Source organism: Perna viridis, chromosome 9 (genome assembly GCF_037379345.1).
Source record: "Perna viridis isolate PV_CMFRI_1.1 ecotype Kerala chromosome 9, ASM3737934v1, whole genome shotgun sequence".
NCBI lineage: Eukaryota > Metazoa > Mollusca > Bivalvia > Mytilida > Mytilidae > Perna > Perna viridis.
Window position 1 is genome coordinate 12,551,423 of NC_142453.1, and position 19,818 is coordinate 12,571,240.

Sequence of the window (19,818 nt, forward strand, 5' to 3'; positions counted from 1 at the left end):
AATAATCAGGGCTTTTGTATTAGCTTAATTGCAAGATATCAGGTAGCAAAAGTGAAGAGGGTAAAACCGATTGCGGTACTCAAATACTACCCAGTGCTTACAAATTTGTGTAAATATATCTCTGTAATTGCTGAAAATATTGGCATTTATAATCAAGTATAAATAGGTTGGACAAAATTAGGACCGGACAATATTTGGCATGACATGTTATGGTTAATGTAACGTCATCATATGCATTTAACTTTGAGAATTTCAAATACAATATCTAAGTAAGCAATCCATAATTTAAAAAAAAAATATTATACAAGTATCGCATTTCAATGTGAATATTTATACATAAATTAGTTTGAGATAAGTACTTTAATCTGATTGGTTAAAATAATTTTGTTATATCTCAATGGAAACAAAAATATTGACACGCCCATATGCAGTTAAATTCAGAGCTACTTTTCTCATGTTTAAAGATGAAACTATGTTTTAAAATTAATTTATAAGAATTGGCAGTAATACACATTTTGTCTATTGAAAAATAACATAAATTTTCCATATACATATTTAATTTATTGCACTTCGCGCAATAAACAATATGCACATGTTATTTTTCAATAGACAAGATTTTTATTATTGCAAGTTCTTAAATATATAAAAGCTTCTACAAGATGTTTGTTTGCTACTTGTTATTGCTATAAGGATTTTAATTTTATCTACCTTTTAACATTCAGATGAAGATATAAAATGGCTAAAACTTCGAACACTGCAAATACAAATACATGTTATGAACTTTGCTTTTGTTGTTGATGGATATGTGTATTAACTTTATTTAAACACAATCATTCAAACACTTCTTTATTATTTCAAATAAATGTCAATAAATTGATAAACTTTAAATACTTTTATACAATGTATACCTAATGAATATTATGTTAAATATACATAAGTACAGTAACTTACAATGAACATTAATAGATTTGAGAGGAAATTGAAAGAACAATATTATTGTCAGACTTTTGAAGGTTCATGTCTTTTATGAATGACTGGAATACCTTTTTAATTTGAACTTTATCAATAAGCTTAAGAAAGCGATTTAAATATAATGCAGGTCTCAGATGCTGGCTAAGACAAAATGGTATATAACTTAATGATAAATGAAAGTTTTCACAGGACAAATTCTATTCAAATAAATACTTATATATATCTCAATTTTATTAATTTTTCATTTTCATAAACCAAATTGCATTTTCATGTCTCATAATATAATGTCAATAATTTGTTTCAATTATTTTTGTGAGAGTCGAACTTCGAGTTGAATGACTGGTCAGTGCTCCGATGTTACTGTTTTGTGCAATGCAAACTTCTTGTTGAAAGCTAATCGATGCCTTCATGTTACTATTTTGTGTGAGTGGAACTTCGTGATGAAGGCTAGTCAGTGCTCTCATGCTATTGTTTTGTTTTACTTAAACTTCGTGTTAAATGTAGTTGGTGGTCATAAGGTTACTGTTTGATTCTTATCTACAATACGTTTATTTCCACATCATTACTTTGTTACTGCAATCAACGAGTAACGACTCAAATGATCACTTAGAGCAAATAGCAGACATATCGAGGCTAAAGCAAATGTATAAGATAAAACAATTGAAAGGCAATACTTTGTGGTAAAGTAACTTTATAAAATGCCATTACCGAATAAAGAAGCATTTCAAAATGCAACATTTGCTGTTGCATGTCAGGACAAATTGAATTGTATTTGATAAATTATTAAGTAATACTCTTACCAAGGTTGCAATACTTCATTTTCTTTTATATAAGGACGTTAAAATTGAAATTATAAATAGTGTTTTTTTTGTTTGTCTTTCTTCCTGATACGATCTCCTAAACGATATGTTCAACACTACGTTATGATAAATTTGAAACTTGGGGGTATGAGTAGTGTTTGTTTTGCTTTAAATTTATGAAGAGCGGAATGTCTACCTCTGCCCTAAAAATTAATGAATACCCAAATAAAACATAACTAGCAAAATTCAGTAAGAAATACAGAATTCGTATAACAGTACAATAAAATGAACATTTAGTATTTACTGCAAGAACCTTGTAGGGCATTATATTTTAGATAGCCGAATCAATACATCATTATACAGCATACTAAAATCATAACTAGCAAAATTCAGTAAGAAATACAGAATTCGTATAACAGTACAATAAAATGGACATTTAGTATTTACTGCAAGAACCTTATAGGGCATTATATTTTAGACAGCCGAATCAATACATCATTATACAGCATACTAAAATCACGTGACATTATATACACAATTAAAACGGTCGAGAATTATTGAGGAATTACTTGCATTACTTATGCTGCGCGTTAGTGTATGCCTAAAGCTCATTATTAAGTTCGTAATTTGCAGGAATTTTAATGACATTTCAAGAGTTGCTACGATAGTCACGGAACAAAAACACCGTATCCGAGAATGAAAACGTATCTTGAAAACAGTAAAATATATTGAATTGATAGTGCTTCCAGACAGAGAAAACATGAAATCTTTGAGGTGTCTTGGTACTTTCTTTTTGCTATTTAATACTTGTATTGCTATGAATTATCAATTTGCAAGGAAACTATACGATTCAGCTTTGACAAACTATACAAGGCATGTAAAACCGAGACTTTTGAGTGCCCATCCTGTAAACGTTAGTGTGGATTTTTGTATAAATTCAGTGATAGATTTCGATGAGAAATCGGGTGTGTTGACTTTTCTCGGAAAGTTTGATCTAAAATGGTGGGATGAGATTATCATGTGGGATAAAAATAACCATGGAGGACTCGACATGGCTCAACTGTCTATACATGATGTGTGGGTTCCAAAGATTGTGCTTGGTAATGGTATTTCCTATCATTCAGTCTACAAGTTTGATAACTATTTTGACAGTAAAATGATTTATGTCACTTTTATTGACAACGGGGCGGCAAGCATTTCAAGTTCAGGTGTTTGGGAAACAACGTGCAATAGCGACATTTCAAAATTCCCTTTTGATACACATGCGTGCATAGTAGAAATAGATGCTGCAGAACCGACGCGAGATCTTGAACTTTTTGCAGTTGGAAGCGGTATAAACGTCAAATACACTTCGATGCATTCTGAGTTCAAAATGAAGGACACTTCTGTTGTAAAAACCGTGGTTGAAAATGGCTTTTCGTGGTCAAGATTGACATATACAATAAAACTAACAAGGAAGCCCATGTTTATGACAATGAACTTAGTCGTGCCTGTATATATCATCAGTGTTGCGAATCTGTTGGTATTTTTTCTTCCTCTCGATTCATCGGACAGAATCTCATTCTCGGTCACAATGCTTCTAACACTGACTGTTTTTATGACAATGGTAGCAGACAAACTTCCGGCAACAGATTCCCTGTCACACTTTAACACGTTTCTTCTGCTCCAAATGGTGTTCAGTACTGTGATTACGGTTTGCGTTCTTCTGCTCCACTATCTATATATCAAGACGACTAAAGAACCTCCAAAATGGATTGACTGGGTCTTGAAATGGAAACATAAATCAAACAACTCGGTGGAACCCATTAAAAACAATGAACTAAGTGAAGCAGAGAAATGGAAGACATTTGCCGCGCGTTTAAACAAAGGGCTTCTTATTGTCTTCTGCTTAATTTTTTTCACCGAGTTTTCATACTTTTACTATGTTACATGCGCTTAGTGTTATAAATTTAAAGTATTTTGCCTTTCCTTTTGGAACTAAAACAGTGGAAAAAAGTAAATGTAAAGTTAACGACGACTACAAATATTCTTGATATTTTACATATATGTTCTTATCGCTCATTTTTCACTTTTATTTTTTTTCTATTCTTATATTTTCGCTTGTTTTATTGTGCTAATTCAATTATAGTGATGGAGAATCTGTTGAAAGCTACACATGCTATACAATAAGGTGGTCTTGTTCGAACATTTGAATGTTGTAATATTGTAAATTTAATCACATTATATGAATATTTTTCCATGAACTTTCGAGATAAAAAGTATAGAGATTGTGGACATGTATGAATGAGACACATTGCAAGAGTTATCGTTCTTGAATTACAGCTCTTGAATGGTGTAAACTTCTCATTTGTACCATATACCATCCCCAATTCCCCATTGTCTCCATTCCAATGCTCCATTGGGAATTTCCATTTGAACTGATTTTAAGCGTGTTTAATTGTGTAATTTTCCCACAGTGGTGGCCATATTTTAGAAGGGGGAGGTTGCAATCATGCCAAAATAATTTGACACTGTCGCATTTTTATCGCCTGTCAAGAGTCAGAATTTTTGGCCTCTGCCTGTTTCATTTTCACCTTTAGTTTATTTTTCATGTAGGGGCAATTCTTTTGATGTACTTGTGTATAATGATGTTTTTGGGCCAGCTGCACCCTTTCCAATGGTATGAGGATTTCCTCGTCGTTCATTGAAGACCAATGGGTAGCCCAGGGTTGACATTACCCTACCCGTGCACCTGGTCCATGCACCCAGGTTTTAGTGGTGTCCGAGTTGCTCATGTACTTTTGTTACCTTGTATGCTTAATTTTTGTTACTTTATGTTCTTTATTGTGTTTGTTTGTCAGGTCTGATCTTTGTCCCTGAATAACAATATTTTGATTTCCGCTAGAATCTTGGTTCCCTTGATTACTGGGTCGATACCGTTGCGGATGGATTTTGTCCCCGAAATTATCATCAGCTCAGTAATATAATTAATGGTTTTAACAGGAGGAATTAATGGAAAACTGGCTCGAACGTCGCCCAGTCTCAAAAGGTCCAAACCTGACAACAGACCGGACACACTGTTGTCTTGCAAGGCTTTGGAGTCTCCAGATGGGAATCCTACCATGCTCAATCTGGTATGGATAGTGCCCCGACAATTCCATCAAAAAGTACTTAATTGCACAATCAGTCTGTAGGCCATCTATTCCAGTACAAAACTTCTGACTATTTCAAAGTAATTCAACCATGTTCCATCACTTTAAATGATATATTTGACTACAACGGTGATGAACCACATTATCCAATATCATATTGTGGAATTAAAAATTGCAAAACATGCAATATTCAAACATCCGACTCTTTCTTCACTAGTACCCTTACGAACAAAACCTTTTATACAAGAATTCACGATGACTTATATGAAGACAAAACAACTAGAGTCATTACTATCTTTAATAAACCTCCAGGAAGGGTACAAATCTGAAAATACAAAGATAAACCCTAATAAGAACACAACATTTGACTATCGAAATAACATATAAACTTCAATTTTATATGACATAAATGCATAGAAAGACTCTACAGACTCATACAATAGTTGTTAAATCTATCAAAAAACCCGTAAAAGTACATAAAAACATTGGAATTGTCAATTAAAAATATTATGTTTATGTCACAAATTGTATGCCGTAGACAGTGTGATTTTGGAAAAATTGAAAATTATGACAGGAACAGTGTTCCGTAGAAAAATATTTTTGACAAACTGACGGAGCAAATTAAAATCAGAGTAAATTTGCAGGGAGAAATGGACCAAATTGAATGGGATAATAATTACAACAAAAAGAACATTAAATCTTCTACAAATAAAGGGATTTGGGCAAAGAACTAACGAAAATGAAAGTGACCTTTGACCTGACACTTCAATCGTCTGAAAATAATGAAAGCATGGTATAACCCACACATAATCGGTTTCTTAAATGATTATAAAGACAATATCATAAACAAAAACTATCAACTCACCTTGTGGCGGATCGAACTCCATAAAATAGAAAGATTGGGATTGCCGGGCGGCATGACCATATGTAAACAAAGAGTGTAATTAAAAATCGAAGACGGAACACTTTCCGGAATGACATTACACTCCCCCTCTAATTTCATACTTGAAATCACTAATATCAAAAATAAAATATGTACAATGAACAAAAATAAATTCCTCAAATAGCAATCAATGTTATTCAATTAGAATCAATGCATGAGAAAGGGTTTCAAATATGTTATTCAGGTTCAAACAACCATATTAACTCGGACACAGGTCTGACATAGCTCACTGCCTTCCCCTCGCGCACAATTCGTACTTGCACTTTTCGTACGTTAAGATCAGTACTTGGAAATGTCTTTTCCACAACTCTTACCGGCCATTGGTTGCGATGCGACTCTTTGTTTCTAATTAACACAATGTCCCCTTTAACCATGTTCCTACGTAATTCAGTCCACTTTTGTCGAGTTTGCAAACGGTGAAGGTACTCTGCGCCAACGTGACCAAAATTCCTCAGCGAGACCTTGAACTCGTTTCCATTGCGATCTTAATATGTCCTTAGTACCGAATGACGAGAGCGATATATCAGTGTCAGTTTGAGATTTTTGTGTCAGTAGCATTGACAGACTTAATACACATGGGGATGCTGGATCTGTAGATACAGGCACTAACGGTCGAGCGTTCACAATAGCAGTGATCTCTGCAAGTGAAGTGGTAAGCACCTCATGAGATAGGGTTTTGGTTGATTCCCGGAGCAACATTGAGTCTCGAATTTTTCTCGAAACACCTATCATTCTTTCCCACACACCTCCCATATGAGAACTGTGCGGGGAGTAAAACTTCCAAATGGTACTGTTGGCCGTTAGAAATGACTTCACTGAATCTTTTTCAACAAATTCCGTTTCCATGTTGAGTTCTGAAGCTCCACTAACAACGTTTGTACCCCTATCGGAACGAAATTGTTTAACTGGGCCTCTGATTGATATAAAATGACGTAAGGCATTTATGAAGAAGCCCAACTAAGCTCTTCTATCACTTCTATGTGGATCGCTCTACACACTAAACACGTAAAAAGCAAGGCCTATCTCTTTTGATTTGTTTGAACACCACGAGTACGTTTGAAAGCGACGGGCCAAGGTCCAAATGTGTCCACACCCACAAATGAGAATGCTTTGGCAGCTTCAAGTTTCATTTTCTGTTTAGTTAACAACGCACTTGATGTTGTTGAGCATGATTTATTTGACTTAAAAGGAATGTCTTTGCAATTTTCCTGTAATTCTGATGTCTGGTCTTTAAATGCTTGAGGAGGCTCAATACAGTTGAAATCTGGTTCTTCCAGTGATTGAATGTTCACCGTCTCAGATTGAGCAATGTCTTTTTTGAACGTTGTTAATTTTGCCCAAAAGTTCTAGGGTTCTCAGTACTCTCTCTTCGGTTGATTGTCCAACTAGCTTCTGTGATGACAATTCTCTTTCAGCTTCGTCCGTCCTTTGAGCGAACATTAAGTCACAAAACTTTATGGAAATGTGTTTAAAAGCTACAAAATGTTTTTGAAGTTCATTTATGTAGGTCCGAGCCAGACTTCCTTCCAAAATGGACTGTCCACTAATTTCCTGCAGAATGATGTCAATATATCTTTGTTCAATTCGAACTTTTCCACCAAAGTCAATAACATTTGCTTCAAACAATTGCCTTCCTCTGTCTGTAAGTTGACGATTTGTTCGAAGTTGACGATCTGACATGTTGGAAGCTGACATCAAGTTCTATCCAAATCAAGGTTTGTACTATGAAGACACAGCAACCAGAGTCATTACTATCTTAAATAAACCTCCAGGAAGGGTACAAACCTGAAAATACAAAGATAAACCCTAATAAGAACACAACATCTGACTATCGAAATATCATATAAACTTCAATTTTATATGACATAAATGCATAGAAAGACTCTACAGACTCATGCAATAGTTGTTAAATCTATCAAAAACCCGTAAAAGTACATAAAAACATTGAAATTGTCAATTAAAAATATTATGTTTATGTCAAAAATTGCATGCCGTAGACAGTGTGATTTTGGAAAAATTGTACTCTGAAAATTATGACAGGAACAGTGTTCCGTAGAAAAATATTTTTGACAAACTTCATTACATTCGAATTAAACTCTATTCTATACCTCTCAATCTATTACACTCCTTTAACAAAACAGGTCTCGACACTCCTGTTTTTAAACCTACCTCTTCATTATACAGACTTGTTGCCATCATTTTGGATATTTGATTCCACAGACTCTTTAAAGCAGTTTGTGTAAAAGGTCAAGATGAAGAAAAACGATAATTTCTTCCACTACCGTTTGTCAACAGGTATAGATACAATTAATTTGACTGACATCCTCATTCACATAAACGTAACCAACAAAATCCTCCCATATTTCAAGGACAAACCAATAACGATTATTTCATATTCCTATACTTCAACTATTGCATCCAAAATTTTCAATTATAAACGGCTATTACAAAACCTTGAGATTGAGGACTTCAATGCTATATCACCTAAGTGTACTTGCACAAACTCTCCATTCAAATATGGTCCTTCCAGTCAGGTCGTTACGGGAGATTAATCATCATCGGAAACGAATCTCTGTGTAAGGTCCTTTCTAAAGGTTCCAAGTACCGTGAACGACACTCAATTAATCTCCATTAATAAAACTTTTAAAACCTTAGGATGCCGTGAAGGACTATGCAAGAAAATGGATAAAACGAGAACAAGAAGACATTGATCCTCTGTCAGAGTCGGGAAAGGCCGTGAGGTCTTCAATTTGGAAACGTATGAAAGTTTTAAGTAGATCAATGAGTGTCAATGATACACCAGTTTTCAAAGACCCCGGTGTAGCAAAAACATTGTCTACTATACTTGAGAAATATGTTGTCGTATTAGTAGACAAAGCCCAAAACAACATTGTTTATGTTTGCAAAACGTATTACATCCAATGTTATTATCAGAGGTAGACGTAGAGAATAATAGCAATGATAAGATATATACTGCCACTACACTCTCCAAAGAAAATATAGTGGAAAACCATAAATCTGTGCTATCCTCTTTTAGTCTCTTTACCAAAGACGATGATTGTGATTTACCGTCTGTGTACTGGATTGCTAAACTCCAACAAAATCCTTACAAACAACGCTACATAACTGGATCTGCAAAATGTACCATCAAACCTCTTTATCTAGATCCTTTAATCTCAGTTTCCGCTACAGAAATGACGTATTAAAGTTAAACAATCCTTGTTTCGGTGTTCTGATACATCGCATCTACCCCAAAGTACTTGAGATAAAGGATACTACAGACACTATGACGTCAGCCTCATTTGTTGACTACATTTAGGGATTGATGGTAACGGAAAACTATTGACCAAACTATACGACAAACGAGGTGACTTTTCATACAGAATTGTCAACTTCCCTTTCATCTGTGGCAACATCCCTTCATTCCCTATGGAGTTTTCATACCACAACTCATACGTTGTGCCAGAGCGTGCCGTAACTTCGCAGACTTTTTGTATTGCGCTAGACTTTTTACGATTAGGCTTCTTGAACAGGATTATGTTGCTACAAGTTTAAAATCATCACTACAGTGTGTGCATCTACACCATGAAAACTGATTTGTTCAACGTGTTATTGTTTTTCCTTTTTCGTCTACCCCGACTAGACTTTTATGAGCAACTCGGCTGGTGTTTCTAGAAAAGCAGAGGACGCTTCTGCTACCGTTGCACCTGGTCCATGCTCCAAGTTTTAGTGGAGTTGCTCATTTACTTTTGTTACTTTGTATGTATCATTTTAGTTACATTATGTTCTTATATCTGTTTTCAGTGTCTGGTATTTGTCTCTGGATTTTATTCTTTTGATTTCCGCTAGAATCTTGGTTCCCCTGATTACTCTTTCATCCCGGTGGAATTGTTATCTCTTTCACACATACACCATACCTATCCTCGTTATATTCAGAACGATTTGCCTCATCAACAGAACTTACATTATGTTATTCTTTCTGCCAAATGTGCATTGTTATTATTTATTGTTATAAAGAAAATGTAAATATTGTAAACATTTCTGGTTTGGTGCCTTTAAGTCATTATTTAAACAAAGCTTGAACCTTTTGGAACGTCTTTTTACAACGGGTGGATTGTAATGTGATGCGGAAATGGACTCGAGTTTGTAGGGAATATTATAATTATCATTGCGCATGTTCGAAAGTTATTTTCACTTTGACTGCATGAAGAACTTTAAGAAGCGGGCAATTTAATTGTAAAAAAAAACAAGTAAGTTTGATGGCTTTTATACCCAATTAATTCTTACATTTAATGAGGAGGATCAAAAGATAATAATGGGGTACCATCATTTTCATTAAATACATTTGGATTGTGAATTTCCAACTTGCAAAATTATTTTACTGAATTGTAAATATCACTTTCCCCTCCGACAGACATTTATGGGACCAACATAATAGATGTTCATTCATGTACAGATTCAACTCTTCGTTTAACAACACTTGAATATACATTTAAAGTTTTTTTTTAAGGTTATGTCCAGCACTGTCACTGGTGATTCCATCGATGAGGACATTCCATCGTGTGACTTGTTCATTAAACACACAAGCCCTTACTATGGATGGGTTAAAGATCTGGAGACGGCTAATTCGGTTGTGGAGGAATTTTCTTCAGCTACCTCCACAAGTTATGCAGTACCAAGAACTACCAAAAGTTCTGAAAAATTTTCGCTAGATGGTGAGGCATATTCTTTTGTAAAGAAATATCCTTTTCCATATTTTCTTCTCAATGCGCATTTTTTTTGTCACAAGATCTATTGCTGTGATTTATTTTGTAAATGAACATTGTTGTGAATTATTCTGACTAATCTCTTTTTTATGGTTGAAGGAGGAAGGAAGGGAAAAGAGAAAGGTCGAAAAAAATATAGAATTTTTGAAAACATAACTGAGATTATATTTAAATCCAAATACATATGTTTATTTGTAATTCTCTCATTGTTTAATTTTATTTCAGAACAATGCTTAGTGCAGCATTTTGTGCGCTGGGAAGATGATGGTGCTGTCACCCATGGCTCACGCATTCCTGTCCAGGATCCCCCTTTTTTCATCCTTGGTCACCGTTTGATAGAATGTCACCAAGGGCCAAATTACAGACAAAAAAAGAATGAAAAGTTAATACCTAAGATCAATGATTCTAATAGAAATTATGATGTAACAATTGAAAATTGTGGTATAACATTTGATTTTTGTTTTCATCCAAATTCTTGGGACAGTGAAATTATTGTACATTAAGAATAGCCATGCATATTGATTGAAGAAACAAAGCTAAAACAATTTTGTAAGATTTTAATAAATTGTAAATTAAGTATTCAAATATCAACCATTTAATTGAGTTTTGTTTTATTAAAAAAATATGTTTTTATTTGTGAGATTTTTTTAGGAGAATCAGGATGACCATCTATACCCTCAAGCTGCATATAATAAAAGAAACACAGGGACAAAAAAGATGGGCTGCAGTGCAGCATTATACTTGAGTGAGATTTTTTCCAGAGTATAGTTTAAAGAAAATATTAATGGTTATTCAAATCATTAAACTTAACATATCACTAGTACACCTGGCCGACCTGTTGTAAAATGACTAAACACAACCCTTAGATTGTGATTTTAAGTATTCATCATCTTAAGTTTATTAAATCACAGTTTACATGTTGTAAAATGTCAATACACAACACTTAGATTGTGATTATAAGAACACATCATCTTTAGTTCATCATATCACAATCTACATGTTGTAAAATGTCTACACGCAACAATTAAACTGTGATTATAAGTATTCATCATCTTTATTTCATTATATCACAATCTACTTGTTGTTAAATGTGAATACAAAACACTTAGATTGTGATTTTATGAATACATCATCCTAAGATTATTATATCATAATCTACATGTTGTAAAATGTCTACACACAACACTTAGATTGTTGTTAGATTGTTTTACATGTAAAGGCAACTCATCCGAAACTGTTTAATGAATTTTTATGTAACTATGTTCCTGAAGTGAGTTTTGCTCACAGTATTTCTACTTACATTTGTTCTATAAATACAATTTATAAAACATGAATTTCTTCTTTATATCTAAGAAAATCAGAACACAAAACCCATTTTCACCCACTTACTTGAGAAAAACTGACAATTTTATTCTGTTCTAATTTGTTCCGTATGCTAAGAATTTATTGCACATATTTCTAGACAGTAATTTATCCATATTTTCTTCATTAGTTTGATGCATGATTTAGTCTGTTATATTATTGACAGAGTGTAGCAGAGTCCATAACAGAGGATGAGTTCAACAAAAATTTATCTACACTAAAACCCAGCAAAATCTGGGAGTCGAATCACAATTTGAAGATGTACATAGAGAAAGAATGGTTGGCAAATGACAAGCACAAGGTGTCTGAATTTATTCTTTTATTTTTTAAATAACCACCATGTTCCTAATGTTAAGATTTAATATATGGTGTGACTAAAGACGTGGGAAATAAAATATATGGATGTAAGTATTAGACCTTCCAACACACACTTGATATAACATACATGTTTATGACTTTCCCCAAGGAGACTGAGTTTATCCCTTGACTGAGAAGGAAAGAAATTACAATTTAGATCATTTATTCAACAAAGTTCATGTAAATGCAATTTTACATCTGGCGGAGAAAAAAGAATTAATGGATCGAAAAAGTTTTATAACAATCAGATAAAAGAATAAAATAATGATGATAAGAAATAAGACAGTAAGAAAAAAAATCTCAGATGAGGATAACAGTAAAATATTTTTTTACTTCCAAAAACATTCAGCTTAATAAATGTACTTTATGTATTTAGATCACACTACCAATTCATTATTAGCTGCTTCATTAGCTTGTACAAAGTTTCTAAAATTCTAAAGTTTAATCTTAATTCTAAAACAGGAATTACTTATTGATGTCCTTAAATCTGTTTAAAAATTTAACTTTTATTAATCAGTCTTTAAATTATTTTGCAGATATGGGTTGGGCCTACTGGGATGAGATGTTGACATAAGTTGTAAACACCACCAAGGGTGTCGAGGCTCAAAATAAAGTTTTCAAACATGATTACTTGGTCCCATACAATGTGAAAAGTATAACTGGTTTGATGTCGGTGCTGATAGATGATTTCTTTGTAGATGCAAGCAGGGAGTGTGTATAAATCTTTATTTACAATAGTAGTAATTTAATTTTTATGCAATTAGCAATTTAAGATCAGAATCAAATCATAAAAGGCCTCTAAACAGCGTTTAAACCCCTGCTCAGCTAGAGGCTAGAGTGCTCCGATCATAGAGCAATGTGATGGTGGGGTAACACTGGCATACTACATGCTGGAGTTGTCAGGTCATAATGCAGAGAACCTGACTGCAAATCGTAGTGGTGCACCATGATGGATAAAGATGACATGTTCCTCACACCTGTTGATGCTTAACTCATCTCCCTATTTTCAGTTGCAATTAAAATTTGTCTATCCAATTTTCTTTGTTTTCCATCCCATTTTTCATTTCATCACCATTCCATGTTCATTTTATCACCTTGTCCATCATTCCGTCATTCCTCAACAAATCATTACATAGACTTTTTTCTAAACGTCTTCATATATAAAGCTGATTTTTTCGGGTATATATGTGAGTTTTTCACCATGATGACTTACAGATCAGGTTTACCTTTCGCTCCGTTCACCTGATTTTTATAAAAATAGCAGGCTTTGCACTTTTTTAAACGAGGCTATTTGTTGTTTTGACACAGAATTCTTTGCAATCTTCAACTGGTTCCATAATGAATACTTGGTCACTAACTGTTATGCATGTTTGTATTTAATATTCATTACCAGAATATTTTCAATAACCAATTTTTAAGATTACATGAAAAACCTACAGGAAAGAGAATGGGAAGACCTCATTGTAAAAGCATTACCTACCAGGGGTACCCGCTAAAAGAGGAGATGCTGTTTTGGATTCTGCGATTCTGCTGTGGATGATCCAACCAAGTTCTTACATATAGTAAAAAGAATAAGTCCTGTGTCATTTACACCACAGTGTCAAGTAGATGTTCTTTTCTATATTCTTTCCAAGATGGGTAAGACAATATTTATCCTTTATGCATAAACTGATACAAAGTTTTTTTTTAATCAGACAGTAGTGCATATAGTAAGTACTCAATTATTATATACAGTTTGTATTTTTTCTTATTCAGATATTTTATCACTCACTTTATAAATATTATTTTTTTCAGTACCAGTACGTGTATATCATCAGTATAATATTTTAAATGTCTATAAAGTTGTTTTATCATAATTATAAACAAGCAATGTATTGACTAAAAATATTTGTTCAAATAGAAGAGAGTTACTTTTTAATTTCGATCAACTTGATATCATATGAGGATGCACTCTGTTTATTGGTAGTAGCCTACCCTGCTCAAGTGTGGAACATCATTGGTCAGGTGGTAGCCAAATGCCTTAAATGTGGAGATCGTGGGTTTGATATCAGACCTCATCACACCAAAGACTTTAAAATGTTAGGCTCTGTTACTCCACTAAGCTTGCAGCTTTGTGAGGCGAAGTGATGACTGATTGGATAGAAGTAAAAAAAATTGTTTCTTAGTGTGGTAACTTGCCTTTCTACGGGTTATTGCTTCTTTGAACTAGTCCAGCACAGTTTGTCTGTCTAGTAAAAAAACTGAGTCTTCATTTGTACGAATGTTTTCATACTAAAAATAACTACAAATCTGACTACTACTTACATGTGAACCTGAAGAAGTAGAAGGTATGTAATATGTAATACTGTGACAAAAATGTATTATCTATAACTAAAAGATGTGTGATTTATATTTCAGTGGATGGGGGATTTTTCAACTTGAAGTAGATCCAAAAAGAACAGACAAACGTGCTAAAAATGCTTTTGAGGATCTTATGAAGTCTCTTACAAATCAAGGTGGAAACTGTAAAACATCTATTTTTTTTAATTACCAAATTTATCTTTAAAAGGTATTTCAGCAATTGTTTGGAGTGAATTTGGTATCACATTTTTGCCACATGACATTGATATTATATTGCATACAATATTGCGGTAGACGTGTTTTTGAAAAGCATAAGTGAAAAAAGATACGAGTTAAGAATATCAATATTTTATAGGATATCTTGGATTCTTGACTCCTTAAATTTGTGAAATGGGTTATGTTTTCATCTGTTCAGTGGCTGTTTATGTTTTAACTCAATAGTGAGAAGTAATTTTGATCATTTGTTGCAATTTTTTTTATTAGAATGCCACTGTCCTGTTCACATACCGCAAAATGATATATGTATGATGAATAAGTAACCGGTTACATAATATTGATAATGATTTATTTCCTTTCTAGACATCATTGATACACACCAGGAATGTAATATTGAAGATGTAGAAGGTACGTTATGTGTAATTTTGTGACAACTGTTTATTATGTTTATCTAACAGAGGTGATATATGTCATTTATAAACTCTTATACTTTGTTGTTTTATTTGCATTAAGATTCGTTTCAGAAAAAATAGCAAATAATCTTCAATGTAAATTTGAACCATTAATTTCATTTATACCCTTCATTTATAGTTATTCTGATTTGTTTTAGGGAATTTCATAAAAGACTTGAAATGTGATAGACTTCTAAAATCCTGCCCATACATGTTGTACAAAAATAGATCAGTTAGATATGATGTTGGTGGTGAAATGTTAGAGGGGAAAGATCTACTTGGCTTAATGATAAGGTAAATCTATATTTCCTTGCAGAGTAGTGTTACATTCGTAATATATATTCTGCAGAGGAAATCTTTCTGAAAGGAGTGCTGTGATATTTAGAAGTAGGACTTAGTCTCTGCAGCTTTGATATAAATCTTAAACTTCTGACTGAAAAGGTTATGTGTTTATGCGGAATCATCTCTTTCTGACGCAGTCGTTATATTTACAGTTTTTACCCTTTTACCTTAAAGACGCTCTTCCATGGAAACGCAAGTCACCTGATCGCAATTCTGTTTTTCCATTGGCCAGATACTGATAACTTAGTGGCTTTCGAAAAAAAAACTGTAGCGAAATTGTTTGCCGTGCCATGCGTTATTTTCTGAATGAAATGTAGAAAATTAATAATAAGAGATAGATCAAAATTTTCCGCGTCGGCTATCTTTTTTTAAAGATAGTACTTGTTTAATGGTTTTCAATTCTTTTTGGCTGCAGGAAAAATAAACATTTCAAATGTGTGCTTGAATGCATGGTTCCAGGGCGGAAAGTAGATAACAAGAATACTGAATTAAAAAAATTAAAATTGGATTATGTCCACAAGTAATTTATATAGAAACTTTACGACATATTGGTATGTATTTTTTGGCCAAGTCAAAGCTATATTATTACAAATTTCCTCCAGTTATCCTAGTTTCAGAATTTAAGTTACAATAATTCATTTCAGGTGATAAACGCATATATGGGAATCTTGAAGAGTGAAAAAAAATTAGAACAAGAGGGTCATATTTTCGCTCTGCCATCATATGTGGCAGTCCTTTGGGAGCAAAAACGGTTTTTTACAGTAAGATAAGTATCTCATTTGTACAACATGTAGTATTTTAAAATTTTAAGATAATGACTAGGAGTTATGTAATTTTTTTTACTGCCAGTAACCAAATGAAACAAAGAAAAATATTTTGTATGTTACTGGTTAAGTGCAACGGAAGTCACGGAAGGCAAGACTTAGGTTTTGCTATTCCAGCGATGGCGGCAATGATAGCACCCACAATCTTCAGTTATGTTTTCTGATAAGTTAATTTCAACTTGAACCCCTTATGCTAGGTCAATGATATTCCGTGTGCAGATGCATTACCATAATTTATCACAAATTCAGGCAAATTTTAGGAATATATCCCGCAGTCATGGTCTGTTGAAAATTCAATGTTAAAGTTTCATGTTTTTGCATTTATAACACACATGCTGAAATATATCTGGTTCTTGTAGGTTAAATTCTCAAGATACACTTTGATTTTCATGCCTATCAACAAGTGTCAAAACCACTGGATATTACTGGCAGCAAATATTCCATGAAAATCGGTATCAATACTGGATTCCATGAATGGGAACTATGACAAATATGTACAACATTGGGGGTAATTCAATTGTATGTTGATCAAAGGTAATCAAAATAAAGCTGAGAATGAAGTGTACGAATGTTGTGTGATTAATTTGTCTCCATGCTTCGGTTAGCAGGCAATGTAAAAATGTGGATTTTCAATATTATTTATTCAAGCTAAATATCTGAGAAAAATGATCATCCTACTTTTAGCATACTGATTTTGAAAGTCCTTTTTCCAAGCTTTGCAGTGGTATGCAATTTAACCCTTGTCGTGCTACACCTAGATCTGTTTGGGATTGGACCTGGTTCCGCTTTATCGGTTCTGGCAATGTAAATCTTAGTTTAGGAAAGCGCAATTTGTATCCATTAGCAAGCAGTGTGACTGTGCTTTAAAAAGAAGCTATCTGATATATACAGTCGAACGTAACTCGCTCGAACTCGGATGACTCGAACACCCAGGATTTCTCAAACACAATTCAAAGTACCAAAATTTTCTTCTATATAATCAATATAAATAACCTTGGATTTCTCAAACTTCGATTTCTCGAACACTCAAACAAACTAGTCTGTCCGTTTGGTATAAATCTTAGAGAATAACCCTCACTAACTCGAACTCGTCAGCAATTTTGTCAGCTTGGGTTATAAGAGGTGTGAAAAACTGAAACCCTATCATTAATCAGTGTCATTTTAGTTAATAACAGGTACAATTTAAGTCCTCACTAATTAGGAAGTTTTGATTGTTCGAGAATGTTCCGAAGTCGGTATGATAAAAGCATGAAAGAAAATCGGATGAAAACAAATTATTGACCAAGGAACTCGAACGTTTTTAAAAGCGAACACATCATTTTTAATTTCCACAAATCAACATAATCTTCACGAACTAACACAACTTCGTAGGAAGTATGTAATTTCTAACGATAAAGTCGAACTCGGACCGGCACCGAAAAAAATCCGGAAATACACGAACTTCAATTTCTCGAACTCTTGATAACTCGAACATATTTCAATGGTCCCTTGGAGTTCAAGATACCGAGGTTTGACTGTAGTTTGTTAATAAATGATGACTTGAAAGCTAAAAGAGGTCACGAGTTTCCACTGTCGAAAAAATGAAATTTTGTTGGTGGTAGGGTTCATTTCTTGGACCCTCGCCAGAATTGATCTGTAGTACTCCATTTTGCCTGCAAACTAAATAAGAGTGATTCTTGTCGCCACCATTTGGATGTCAACCCCTCGTATTGGCTACTACCGGTTTTAGGACAGAGGCAAAAAATTGGAAAAATCCTAATGATGCTAATTGGAAGAGTGGAAATTTAAAATCTAGTCAACAAAAAGATGGCCATTGCTGTGGACTGTTTATACTTATGGTCAAGATAACCATGATATGATTTACACATGCAGATAAATTATTATTGTGTGCCAGTTTATTAGTGTTTTGTGTAGAGTATGGAATAATGAAATAAAGAATGCCCCAACCAAAATCTGTGTACAATAGGTTTGATATATTGACTTAGATGTTTAGTCCTGTTAAATGTTAGGTATAGGACAGAGGACATAATAATGAACATAACTATCAACATTCTTTACCAAATTGATTTTTTAATTGTGCCCTTCCCATTAAGAACTGGCTCAGTGTGTTGGTTAGTATTCATTTATTATGTTTATGATCTTGTCCTTAATATGCATCTGACCCGTCACTCCACATTAAGCAAACAACCATCCATCTAACCATCAATCAATTCAGAAGAAGACTGAGTCAAATGTATAAGTAGGGAATATAACAAATTATGCATGAAAACAATTAACAATAAAGTACTAATACAGTACTAAAAGCATCCACTGACAGCTTCAGACCTGAATTAATCCAAAGAGAATATCTTGCTATATTAATTATACAATTTTTGTTTCAGAATGCACTAGCTTTAACCAAGGGTATTCAAGGGTATACGATTGACCCAAAAGGCTGCTCTGGTAATGAGAGAATATGTCACAAAGAAAATCCTAAAACATCTAGAAAACCAAAGGCACAGAGGACAATTTGTGACATGCTTGATTGTCAAAAGCCAATTAAAGATGCATGGGTGCAGTGCGGAGTGTGTGGCTGCACTTCAAATGCATTTGACTGAAAGTGCCAAGAAATAATTGTGTGTATTATTTGTGAATCACAATATAAATAGTTATACATAGAAGTTGAAGGGGTATTTAGTTTTGAGCCTGCCCATCCTTAAGTGTGCCTGGATAGTGCCTTCATTTGTTGAATATTTTTTCTTCAAACTTTGTTGAATGATTAGTTAGCTGTAGCAGCTGGATATAATATTTACTTTCCATTTATCTTGTCACATTTTGAGAGGGTCAGGCTTGCTTTTTCAAAAAAGTGCAAATTTTGTGATGTGGGGTATTGAGAGGGAGGTATCTAAGGTTCTGATTGGGTTGTTGCCTTTTAGACACGGTCCCCATTCCCATTGTTTATGAAATGTACTTATTTAAAGCTGTTATCAAAAATATGCATTTACATATTTTCAATATGAGTCCATGAGATTATGAGTTTCTACATGAATAGTAATTGTTAACAAACAGACTGTTTGTGTTAAAAGTATTTCAACATGGATTTGAACTGAAAGTTAATAGCTCCTTAACTACAGAGTTTTGTTTGTCTCTATGCATTAATAGCAACAATGTTTTAATGTCAGTTTCTTTCACATATAGAATGTATAAAATGTATATTTTATTTGTCAATTTATAAAACATTCTATGCTTAGTACTTTATTTTGACATGATTTTACTTCTAAATACATTTGAGTGTATATGCATCTTGAAATATGTTTTAGTCATTTTCATAATT

At 33.5% G+C, this 19,818-nt stretch overlaps 1 protein-coding gene across 1 annotated transcript; it reads left to right on the forward strand.

The window, feature by feature from the left end:
• Window positions 1–2,377: 2,377 nt before the first annotated feature.
• LOC148606818 (acetylcholine receptor subunit alpha-type unc-38-like) lies at window positions 2,378–3,952 on the forward strand. The gene has a single exon (XM_088546380.1). It carries the CDS (start codon window positions 2,533–2,535, stop codon window positions 3,709–3,711), a length of 1,179 nt encoding a protein of 392 aa, XP_088402506.1. The 5' UTR covers window positions 2,378–2,532; the 3' UTR covers window positions 3,712–3,952.
• Window positions 3,953–19,818: the final 15,866 nt, after the last annotated feature.